The 13481-nt window shown below is 38.2% G+C and overlaps 1 protein-coding gene across 1 annotated transcript in view; it reads right to left on the bottom strand.

The window, feature by feature from the left end:
* Positions 1-8169, bottom strand: part of LOC133635464 (5-hydroxytryptamine receptor 3A-like) — a 13856-nt gene extending 5687 nt beyond the window's left edge. The window contains exons 1-3 of the mRNA XM_062028681.1: positions 8038-8169; positions 7750-7794; positions 7575-7684 (exon numbers count right to left, since the gene is read on the bottom strand). Of these exons, the coding sequence (XP_061884665.1) occupies positions 7575-7684; positions 7750-7794; positions 8038-8139 (257 nt within the window). The 5' untranslated portion in view covers positions 8140-8169. The remainder of the gene's footprint in view (positions 1-7574; positions 7685-7749; positions 7795-8037) is intronic.
* Between the last annotated feature and the right edge of the window lie 5312 nt (positions 8170-13481).

Consider the following 13481-nt stretch of genomic DNA (forward strand, 5'->3'; position numbering starts at 1 on the left):
GTTGGTGGCGGGGGGTGTATATTGTAGCGTCCCCGGAAGAGTTAGTGCTGCAAGGGGTTCTGGGTATTTGTTCTGTTGTGTTTATGTTGTGTTACGGTGCGGATGTTCTCCCGAAATGTGTTTGTCATTCTTGTATGGTGTGGGTTCACAGTGTGGCGCATATTTGTAACAGTGTTAAAGTTGTTTATACGGACACCCTCAGTGTGACCTGTATGGCTGTTGACCAAGTATGCCTTGCATTCACTTGTGTGTGTGAAAAGCCGTAGATATTATGTGACTGGGCCGGCATGCAAAGGCAGTGCCTTTAAGGCACGCCCCCCAATATTGTTGTCTGGGTGGAAATTCGGGAGAATGGTTGCCCCGGGAGATTTTCGGGAGAGGCACTGAAATTCGGGAGTCTCCCGGGAAAATCGGGAGTGTTGGCAAGTATGACTGGGAGACGCAACTGCTCTGTACATCTCCCTACGTCCGTGTACCACTCCATAGAGCGGCGTTTTAAAAAGTCATACATTTTACTTTTTGAAACCGATACCGATAATTTCGGATATTACATTTTAAAGCATTTATCGGCCGATAATATTGGCAGTCCGATTTTATCGGACATCTCTACTTTTTAATGCTGCCTAAGAAGACCGCAGATGTCGTTTCACGTATGGTAAAGCACCGCTAAAAAAACGCAACACTTTTCTTTTCTTTTTTTTTTCCAATTTAATGTCGACATACACGCTGTGTATGTCGGCGTCTGCTTAACCGGGCACTTTTTAGTAATAAGAACATCACGGTGTTCAAGACTTGAAGATGTTAACAATAAACTGTAAACATTTTAAAGTTAAAAGTTAAAGTACCAATGATTGTCACACACACACTAGGTGTGGCGAAATTATCCTCTGCATTTGACCCATCACCCTTGATCACCTTGAGCGGCAGCGGTGGCCACGCCTGGGAATCATTTTTGATGATTTAACCCCCAATTCCAACCCTTGATGCTGAGTGCCAAGCAGGGAGGTAATGGGTCCCATTTTTATAGTCTTTGGTATGACTCGGCCGGGGTTTGAACTCACGACCTACCCATCTCAGGGCGGACACTCTAACCACTAGGCCACTGAGTAGGTCTTTTGTTGGCATACACTGACCAGTTTTTCATAGACATGCCTTATGTCAACACAAGCGGGCACTTTCACAAGGAATGGAATAAGTAGAAGGTAGACCAGGAATTGGTGAGTTTAAAACTCTACTGTAGACGGTTTGTCAACATAAACAGTGATTTTACATAGAAATGACCTCGTAGGGTTTCGGGTCTTATGTCGAGAGGTCGGCCGTGTACGTGACGTCAACTAAAACGGACGCTTTTTTTTGGTGTTGTTCGACATAAGCGGACTCTACCGTATTGGACTTGAAAAAAACTAAACAAAAGAAAACCTGAAAGTGCTGAACGGGATTAAAAAAAGTACAAAGTTAACGATAAAAGATGGAGAAGAGCGGTTAAAATAACAAAAGGAGGTTCAGAAAGTCACAGTAATTGTTAGAAGCACTCGTGGAGCCCTCATTTGGCACTCGTACAGCTTTCTTGCAGCACTTGTGCAATACTCATGAAGTACACGTGACAATCATGCTCCATGACTGCTTCATGAGTGCTGCAAGATTGATGAGAGCTGGAGGAGTGCTGTATTAGTACTGCATGAGTGCTGCACAAGTGCCGCAGCAGTGTAAATTTACTATGCGTATTATCAGGATGACTGTGTTTTGCCTTGACAAGTGTGGTGGTGGTAGCGTCATGGTCTGGGGCCGCACGAGTGCTGCATGCTGCACTCATACAGCGCTTGTGCAACACTCACTAAGCAGTCATGCAGCACTCGTGCAGCCCCAGACCATGACACGACCACCAACACACTTGTCAAGGCAAAACACATTCATCCGGATAATACGCACTTGTGCTGCACTCGTGCTCCATGATTACTTGATCAATATTGCACGAGTGCCGCATGACTGCTTCATGAGTATTGCATGATTGCTTGATTAGTATTGCACGAGTACTGCAATATTGATAAGAGTTGCAGGAGTACTGCATGAGTGCTGCACAAGTGTACATTTACTATGCGCGTTATCAAGATGACTGTGTTTTGCCTTGACAAGTGTGGTGGTGGTAGCATCATGGTCTGGGGCTGCACGAGTGCTGCATGCTGCACTCATGCAGCGCTTGTGCATTACTCACTAAGCAGTCATGCAGCACTCGTGCAGCCCCAGACCATGACGCGACCACCAACACACTTGTCAAGGCAAAACACATTCATCCGGATAATACGCACTTGTGCTGCACTCGTGCTCCATGACTGCTTGATCAGTATTGCACGAGTGCCGCATGACTGCTTCATGAGTATTGCATGATTGCTTGATTAGTATTGCACGAGTACTGCAATATTGATGAGAGTTGCAGGAGTACTGCATGAGTGCTGCACAAGTGTACATTTACTATGCACATTATCAAGATGACTGTGTTTTGCCTTGACAAGTGTGGTGGTGGCAGCGTCATGGTCTGGGGCTGCACGAGTGCTGCATGCTGCACTCATGCAGCGCTTGTGCGATACTCACTAAGCAGTCATGCAGCACTCGTGCAGCCCCAGACCATGACGCGACCACCAACACACTAGTCAAGGCAAAACACATTCATCCGGATAATACGCACTCGTGCTGCACTCGTGCTCCATGACTGCTTGATCAGTATTGCACGAGTGCCGCATGACTGCTTCATGAGTATTGCATGATTGCTTGATTGGTATTGCACGAGTACTGCAAGATTGATGAGAGTTGCAGGAGTACTGCATGAGTGCTGCACAAGTGTACATTTACTATGCGCATTATCAAGATGACTGTGTTTTGCCTTGACAAGTGTGGTGGTGGTAGCATCATGGTCTGCTGCTGCACGAGTGCTGCATGCTGCACTCATGTAGCGCTTGTGCAATACTCACTAAGCAGTCATGCAGCACTCGTGCAGCCCCAGACCATGACACGACCACCAACACACTTGTCAAGGCAAAACACATTCATCCGGATAATACGCACTCGTGCTGCACTCGTGCTCCATGACTACTTGATCAGTATTGCACGAGTGCCGCATGACTGCTTCATGAGTATTGCATGATTGCTTGATTAGTATTGCACGAGTACTGCAATATTGATAAGAGTTGCAGGAGTACTGCATGAGTGCTGCACAAGTGTACATTTACTATGCGTGTTATCAAGATGACTGTGTTTTGCCTTGACAAGTGTGGTGGTGGTAGCGTCATGGTCTGGGGCCGCACGAGTGCTGCATGCTGCACTCATGCAGCGCTTGTGCAATACTCACTAAGCAGTCATGCAGCACTCGTGCAGCCCCAGACCATGACGCGACCACCAACACACTTGTCAAGGCAAAACACATTCATCCGGATAATACGCACTCGTGCTGCACTCGTGCTCCATGACTGCTTGATCAGTATTGCACGAGTGCCGCATGACTGCTTCATGAGTATTGCATGATTGCTTGATTGGTATTGCACGAGTACTGCAAGATTGATGAGAGTTGCAGGAGTACTGCATGAGTGCTGCACAAGTGTACATTTACTATGCACATTATCAAGATGACTGTGTTTTGCCTTGACAAGTGTGGTGGTGGTAGCGTCATGGTCTGGGGCTGCACGAGTGCTGCATGCTGCACTCATGTAGCGCTTGTGCAATACTCACTAAGCAGTCATTCAGCACTCGTGCAGCCCCAGACCATGACACGACCACCAACACACTTGTCAAGGCAAAACACATTCATCCGGATAATACGCACTCGTGCTGCACTCGTGCTCCATGACTACTTGATCAGTATTGCACGAGTGCCGCATGACTGCTTCATGAGTATTGCATGATTGCTTGATTAGTATTGCACGAGTACTGCAATATTGATAAGAGTTGCAGGAGTACTGCATGAGTGCTGCACAAGTGTACATTTACTATGCGTGTTATCAAGATGACTGTGTTTTGCCTTGACAAGTGTGGTGGTGGTAGCGTCATGGTCTGGGGATGCACGAGTGCTGCATGCTGCACTCATGCAGCGCTTGTGCATTACTCACTAAGCAGTCATGCAGCACTCGTGCAGCCCCAGACCGTGACGCGACTACCAACACACTTGTCAAGGCAAAACACATTCATCCGGATAATACGCACTTGTGCTGCACTCGTGCTCCATGACTGCTTGATCAGTATTGCACGAGTGCCGCATGACTGCTTCATGAGTATTGCATGATTGCTTGATTAGTATTGCACGAGTACTGCAATATTGATGAGAGTTGTAGGAGTACTGCATGAGTGCTGCACAAGTGTACATTTACTAAGCACATTATCAAGATGACTGTGTTTTGCCTTGACAAGTGTGGTGGTGGCAGCGTCATGGTCTGGGGCTGCACGAGTGCTGCATGCTGCACTCATGCAGCGCTTGTGCATTACTCACTAAGCAGTCATGCAGCACTCGTGCAGCCCCAGACCATGACGCGACCACCAACACACTTGTCAAGGCAAAACACATTCATCCGGATAATACGCACTTGTGCTGCACTCGTGCTCCATGACTGCTTGATCAGTATTGCACGAGTGCCGCATGACTGCTTCATGAGTATTGCATGATTGCTTGATTAGTATCGCACGAGTACTGCAATATTGATGAGAGTTGCTGGAGTACTGCATGAGTGCTGCACAAGTGTACATTTACTATGCGCATTATCAAGATGACTGTGTTTTGCCTTGACAAGTGTGGTGGTGGTAGCGTCATGGTCTGGGGCTGCACGAGTGCTGCATGCTGCACTCATGCAGCGCTTGTGCGATACTCACTAAGCAGTCATGCAGCACTCGTGCAGCCCCAGACCATGACGCGACCACCAACACACTTGTCAAGGCAAAACACAATCATCCGGATAATACGCACTCGTGCTGCACTCGTGCTCCATGACTGCTTGATCAGTATTGCACGAGTGCCGCATGACTGCTTCATGCGTGTATATTATATATATATATATATATATATAATATACACACATATAAACTTATATATATATATTGTACATATATGTATATATATACAAATATACACACCTATATACATATATATACCTGTACATATATACACACCTTTTCAACATTGCGTGGAAGTCTGGGACAGTGCCCAGGGAGTGGCAGACTGGGGTGGTGGTTCCCCTTTTCAAAAAGGGGGACCAGAGGGTGTGTGCTAATTACAGGGGTATCACACTACTCAGCCTCCCTGGGAAAGTTTACGCCAAGGTACTGGAAAGGAGGGTCCGGCCGATAGTCGAACCTCAGATTCAAGAGGAGCAATGTGGATTCCGTCCTGGTCGTGGAACAACTGACCAACTCTTTACGCTTGCGGGAATCCTGGAGAGGGCCTGGGAGTATGCCTATCCAGTCTACATGTGTTTTGTGGATTTGGAGAAGGCGTATGACCGCGTCCCTCGGGAGATCTTGTGGGAGGTGCTGAGGGAGTACGGAGTGAGGGGAACCCTGCTGAGGGCCATCCAATCTCTGTACAACCAAAGCGAGAGTTGTGTCCGGGTGCTTGGATGTAAGTCGGATCCGTTTCCAGTGGGGGTTGGTCTCCGCCAGGGCTGCGCTCTGTCACCTATCCTGTTTGTGATTTTCATGGACAGGATTTCTAGGCGGAGTCGTGGCCATGGCGGAGAGGGTATACGTCTCGGGGGGCTAAGGGTTGCATCACTGCTGTTTGCAGATGATGTGGTCCTGATGGCACCTTCGGTTCGTGACCTTCAGCTCTCACTGGATCGGTTCGCAGCCGAGTGTTCAGCGGCTGGAATGAGGATCAGCATCTCCAAATCTGAGGCCATGGTTCTCAGCAGGAAACCGATGGTTTGTACAGTCCGGGTAGGGGACAGGACTCTGTCCCAGGTGGAGGAGTTTAAGTATCTCGGGGTCTTGTTCACGAGTGAGGGAAAGATGGAGAAGGAAATCAGCCGGAGAATCGGAGCAGCTGGGGCAGTATTGCAGTCTCTCTGCCGCACTGTTGTGACGAAACGGGAGCTGAGCCAGAAGGCAAAGCTCTCGGTCTACCGAGCTATCTACATTCCTACTCTCACCTATGGTCATGAAGTGTGGGTAATGACCGAAAGAATAAGATCGCGGCTACAAGCGGCCGAAATGAGTTTCCTCAGAAGGGTGGCTGGCATCTCCCTTAGAGATAGGGTGAGAAGTGCAGTCACCCGAGAGAGACTCGGAGTAGAGCCGCTGCTCCTTCGCTTGGAAAGGAGCCAGCTTAGGTGGTTCGGGCATCTCGTGCGGATGCCTCACGAGCGTCTCCCTAGGGAGGTCCTCGTTGCACGTCCCACTGGGAGGAGGCCCCGCGGCAGGCCAAGGACCAGATGGGGGGATTACATCTCCTCTCTGGCCTGGGAACGCTTCGGAATTCCCCAGGAGGAAGTCGCAAATGTTGCTCTGGAGAGGGAAGTCTGGGGGTCTCTGCTGGAGCTGCTGTCCCCGCGACCCGATTCCGGATAAGCGGTTGAAGATGGATGGATGGATGGATGGATGGATATATACACACACATATATATATTTATATATATATATACACACATATATATATATATATATATATATATATATATATATATATATATATATATATATATATATATATATATATATATATACACACACAAACACACATAAATATATATATATATATATATGTGTGTGTGCGTGTATATATGTGCGTATGTATATATATATACACTTATATACGTATATACAAATATATATATATATATATATATATATATATATATATATATATATATATATATATATATATATATATATATATATATATATATATATATATATATATATATATATGCCTAAAAATGTGCAATAGACTCATATTTTGGGTATAAAAAGGCAAATATATTTCTGAGGGAATAGTCGGTGCACATTAAAGATGACTTCAAGCGCGGGATTGGACATGAGTACTGCAATATTGATGAGAGTTGCAGGAGTACTGCATGAGTGCTGCACAAGTGTACATTTACTATGCGCATTATCAAGATGACTGTGTTTTGGTAGCGTCATGGTTTTGGGCTGCACGAGTGCTGCATGACTGCCTAATAAGTATTGCACGAGTGCAGCATGACTGCTTAATGAGTATTGCATGAGTGCAGCAGGCAGTTCTCGTGCAGGCCCAGACCATGATGCTACCACCACCACCACACTTGTCAAGGCAAAACACAATCATCTTGATAATACGCATAGTGGTGGTGGTAGCGTCATTGTCTGGGGCTGCACAAGACATGCATGCTGCACTCCTCCAGTACTCATTAAGCCGTCACGCAGCACTCATGCGGCCCTAATGCAGCACTCGTGCAACCCCACACCATGACGCTACCACCACCACACTTGTCAAGGCAAGACACAATCATCTTGATAATACGCATAGTAAATGTACACTGCAGTACAAGCTGAACACTGACTACTCTCAAGTAAAAGCTGCACAATGGTGGGGGTGACATGTGAGGGTCAAGAATACTTACAACTCATAGACGATGATGTCAGGGGACCAGAGTTTCTTCACGGGCAGCGAGATCCTGGTGACGCCGTCACACTTGTCAGGGTCCCAAACCAGGAAGTCATGGTGCCAATACTGCAGTCAAGTCAAAAGGTCATCATCAGCATTATTTCACTGAATACAATCCCTGATGGACTCACCAGCCTGAGCCACAGGAATGTGGTCAATATCTGCGTCTTCTCGTTCTGGAATAAAGTCAAGATTCATGATTCATTCATCGATAATCAATGATCAAATGCGGACATAATTGCCATTTACCATGAATTGATTAACGTGGACCCCGACTTAAACAAGTTGAAAAACTTATTGGGGTGTTACCATTTAGTGGTCAATTGTATGGAATATGTACTGTACTGTGCAATCTACTAATACAAGTTTCAATCAATCATTCAATCATTGGGATGTAGGAGGTCAATGTGCAAGCTCACCACCCCGAGTACGGCGTAGAGCGTGAAAGAGATGTTGGTTACAGTCGGAGTGCTGAGGTTCACGACTGGACGGAAGGCTTGCAGGTCGAAAACATCCTGCATGGAATCATGGGAAGGACCGCTCTCACCTTCTTTACACGCCAACTCGCTGTCACTCTCACATGCTAAAGAAAACAATCATCAGGGGATCATGAAACAGCACCTTACTCAAGCCATGGAAACAACATCATGGGCCATCACATTACAAAACACTGGAAATAGAACCAGAATAAAAATGATTTAAAAAAAAAAAAGACATCATATTTTAATACAAGAGATTAAAGTGGAACTTGGGCAAGAATTGTTTCCTCCCAAAATTAAGATTTAAAATAAAAACTAACCATAAAAAAAGTAGTTTTTTGATCAATCAATCAATCAATCAATGTTTATTTATATAGCCCTAAATCACAAGTGTCTCAAAGGGCTGTACAAGCCACAATAAAAGGCGAGATTTTTTTAAGGCCTTTTTTTTAAAACTTTCTGGGGTTAAAATCATTTTTATTTTTTTTAATGTAGAAATTCAATAAGTACCATTTTTTTCCCCACAAAAACAAATTCTAATAAAAAATAAATACTTTTTTCTGACAAAAAAATACTGTTTTTCTGATAATATTTTTTGCATCATTTTTTAAAATTAATTTTCAATTTTTTTATTTTCCAGAATTCAGTATTATATATTTTTTCTTTATTCATTTAGTGTTATATATATATGTATATATTTTTTTAAATAATTGCTTATATCATGATTTTTTTATTTATTTTTTCAAATAAACAATATTTAATCTTACAAGAATAAAGACATATTTTGGGGGGAAGAAAAAGTGATAGCATTTAACTGGATTTTTATGTTAATATGTCATCTTATTCATGTTGTATATTTTATTTTAGAAAATATTCAATTTTTCTTCAGCAAAACAAAGAAGAAAATATTTACAATGAGAAAAACAGCATTTAAAAAAAATATACATATTATATTTTTGGGGGATATAAAAAATTCTTCTTTTTGAAGTATTAATCTGGTAAGAATTAAATCAATTAATTTGCGGAAATAAAATCATAACATTTTGAAATTAAAGTGGACTAAGTTTGTGGACATTAGTTTGCACATAAATGTTTTTTGTCTGTTTCCGAGACTAAATTAATAAACTTACAAGAAAATTAAGTCATATTTTTTACGAAAAACAGCCAAAGTCTTACATGAATAAAGTCCCACATTTTCAGTAAAAATGCTGTACTTTATATGAAATTAAGTAAAAATTTTACAAAAATAAATCAAGTTTGTTTTTTGTTTTTTAGTTTTTAAATAATCTCGTAGTTTATTATTGTAGGTCCACGACTTTTTCCTGGGAAAAAATATGACTTTATAATCTCTGAACATGTTTCACATTAAAATAGTCAAGTGGAATTTCAACAGCACAACAGTAAAATAAGTAAAATAGGTTAAAATAACACTTATAATATTACACACTTATGACTGCTTCGTCAGTCGCAAGAAAATGCAAACAAAAAAACCTAAAAGTGGAGCTAAATCGAAGGAAGTAATACGAATTGTTACCTGTAATTAGAAGTAAAGTTGCGATGAGGTAGACTTTGTGACGCGTGAAACACATCCTGGAGGCTTCTGTCTTGCAGACTAGAAAAAATATGATTATACTCTTATTAAAAACACATCTCAGTCTAATTAGCACTGAAGAAGCAGACTGATACACAGCTGTGACTGCAGTCAACCACACGCTTTTACTGTGAAAGTACATCACATGACCTCAGCTCGCTGCTTCATGTCCAATCCCGCGCTTGAAGTCATCTTTAATGTGCACCGACTATTCCCTCAGAAATATATTTGCCTTTTTATACCCAAAATATGAGTCTATTGCACATTTTTAGGCATATATATATGTATATATATATATATATATATATATATATATATATATATATATATATATATATATATATATATATATATATATATATATATATATATATATATATATATATATGTACATATATATTTGTACATATATATATATATATGTACATATATATATACATAATATATACACACACACACACACACAAATATATATATGTGTATATGTATATATATATGTGTGTATATATATATTTGTATATACGTATATAAGTGTGTATATATATACATACACACATATATACACGCACACACACGTATATATATATATATATATATATATATTTATGTGTGTTTGTGTATATATATATATATATATATATATATATATATATATATATATATATATATATATATATATATATATATATATATATATATATATATATATATATATATATATATATATATATATGTGTGTGTATATATATATATATATAAATATATATATGTGTGTGTATATATGTATATATATGTATATATGTGTGTATATTTGTATATATATACATATATATATACAATATATATATAAGTTTATATGTGTGTATATATGTAAGTTTATATGTGTGTATATTATATATATATATATATATATATATATATAATATACACACATATATACACACATTTAAACTTACATATATACACACATATAAACGTATGTATGTATGTATATATATATATATACTGTGTATATATATATATACTGTGTGTGTATATATATATATATATATATATATATATATATATATATATATATATATATATATATATATATATATATATATATATATATATATACTGTATATATATATATATATATATATATATATATATATATATATATATACTGTATATATATATATATATGTGTGTGTATATTATACGTATATACATATATATATTGTTGACACAAGTGGTCGATCATGTACATCGATGTCAACTTAACCGGGGACTTTCTAGTAATAAGAAGAACACGGTGAACCAAGACTTGGTAAGTCCGTGAAAGTACTGTAAATGGTTTGTCGACATAAACGGAAACATTTTACATAGAAATTACCCCTTTGGATTTCACATTTTGTGTTGGCACAAGCGGGCACTTTTTTGATGATACAAAAGTACGCGGTAGACCAGGAATTAGCCAGTTTATGGATTTACAAACAGATTTGAAATAGAAAAGACAGCACCCATTGGGTTTCAAGTCATGTGTTGACACAATCCGCTGATCGTATGTGTGGACGTCAACTTAAGCGGGTACTTTTAAGTAACAAGAAGAACCAGTAGACCAAGACTTGACAAGTTTATTGATGTTCTGCAGACAGTTTGTTGCCATAAACAAACCACTTTTTACCCAAGAATGACCCCTTAGGGTCTTAAATCTTATGTCAACACAAGCGGTCGACCATGCATGCAGACGTCTATCGTTACATAAACGGACCCTTTTTTTCCCCCAATAATTCGAAGACCATGGTGGACCAGGACTTGATGATTTAGTCGACATGTGCGGGTTGTCAACATAAACGGGAATCAACTCAAGCGGGTTCCACTGTGACCTCAACATGTTGGCAGCTGCGTCTGCACCACAAACAACCAACCTGTTGTTCAACACCTCCAATAACCAGTCAGACATCTTGTTTTTAACACCATCACCTGTGGGAGTTACAGTCTATGTGCTCTATTATTATTTTATTTATGAGCAATGTTCTTCCTCATTTGGTGTTTTTCCCAAGGACAGTGCACATTAATAATCATTTCACCCAAAGAAGAATAAGATTACATATTAACATAAAATAATACAGAAATGACAATAAATTACTAATAGTACAAATGTTTTATTTATTTTTTCATGCAAAGCCCAAATGTGATTGAACTTCATGTCATTATGAAGCATTGTATTACAACATGGAATCTTAAATAATTACATCATGAATGGAAATGATTTTTAATTTAAATAAAAATGTAATTTATTATTGGCAGTAAATGTGTAAAAATTATACGTTTTTAAAATTAAAAATATTCTGATAGAAATAAACCAGAATTCAGAAAACTACAAAAAAATATTACAAAAGACATACTGGAACTAATGTTAAGAATGTAGTAGAACTGCATGAATAAGTCATCATTTTTATTTGATTCATATTAAGATGTAAACATTTGACTTTTACAAGAATTAAATCAAAATATGCACACTCACACAGAGTGAAAGTAGAGTCATGTTTTTTCAGTTGATATATTGAGAAAAAAAACTGAAAACAAAAATACCCAAATATTATTATTAATAAGCTTGGCTGTGTAAAAAAAACAAACCTATTTCTATGGTATAACTAAAAGAGAACAAGATTACATATTTACAAAAAAAATACAGCAAATAAAATACATTATTAAAAGTATATTTTTTTTACTGTAAGTACAGGTTGTGTTTTAAAATGTTTTATTAATTTTTTTCATGCTTAACCAAAATAATATTTGAGAGGTTTAACTTGTACTTTGGAAATGTCAGTATTTCATGTCAATATGAAGCATTTTATGACAAAACATATATGGAACCTTAAATAATGACATCATAAATGGGCAAAAAAAAAAGTTTAACTAAATTGTAGAATTGTAATAAAAAAATATTAAAATTAAATAGTTTTAGGAAATTAAAGTTGATATAATAACTGCGGTATTATAAGACTTAAGTAAAAAAATAAAAAATATTTTTTTTTTTTTCCCCAGGATAAAGTCAAAATATTATGAGATTAAAACAATTTTGTTTTTACAAAATGTCATGATTTAATATTAGCAGGAGAAATTTAATATTTCAAGTTCAAGGTAAATTGTTGCAAGAAAAATAAACCAGTATGGAATCTTGATTATGATTCTAAATTCAGAAGTAAAATGTGTAATATTACACAAAAGGGTAACTAATGTTCAAAAAACATTGTGAATTATAATAATATATATGAAAAAAAATCATAAATCTATTGGATAAATATTAGGATATAAAAATGGTACTTCTGCAATAATTAAGTCAAAATATTTTTTAAATTCACTAACAAACTGATATGCACACTCGCACAAAGTAGAACCAGGATTTATGAGTTGATATACATGAAAAAACAAGTAACATTTGTTTTAGAATTGCAATTAAAAATCTGAATTAAGTTTTAGTTTTGTGATAATAAAGTTGAAATATTACCAGAAGACACACTGTAGTATTGCCAGACTAAAGTAAAACTATTACAATATTTTTCTCTAGTCAAAATATTTAAATAATTTAATATGATTTAATATGAGCAGAAAAAGGTGTAATACTATAAGTTTAAAGTACAATTATTACAAGAAAAATAAACCAGATTATATTCCTTATTTTATTATATTTTATTCAGAATTCTAGGAGAACAAAAGTGTAATATTTCAATAAATAAATGTATTTAGTGTCCAAAGAAAACATTGTAATATTATAAGAATGGAGTAAAAATGCATACATTTT

The sequence above is a fragment of the Entelurus aequoreus genome, linkage group LG19 (genome assembly GCF_033978785.1).
Source record: "Entelurus aequoreus isolate RoL-2023_Sb linkage group LG19, RoL_Eaeq_v1.1, whole genome shotgun sequence".
Classification (NCBI taxonomy): domain Eukaryota; kingdom Metazoa; phylum Chordata; class Actinopteri; order Syngnathiformes; family Syngnathidae; genus Entelurus; species Entelurus aequoreus.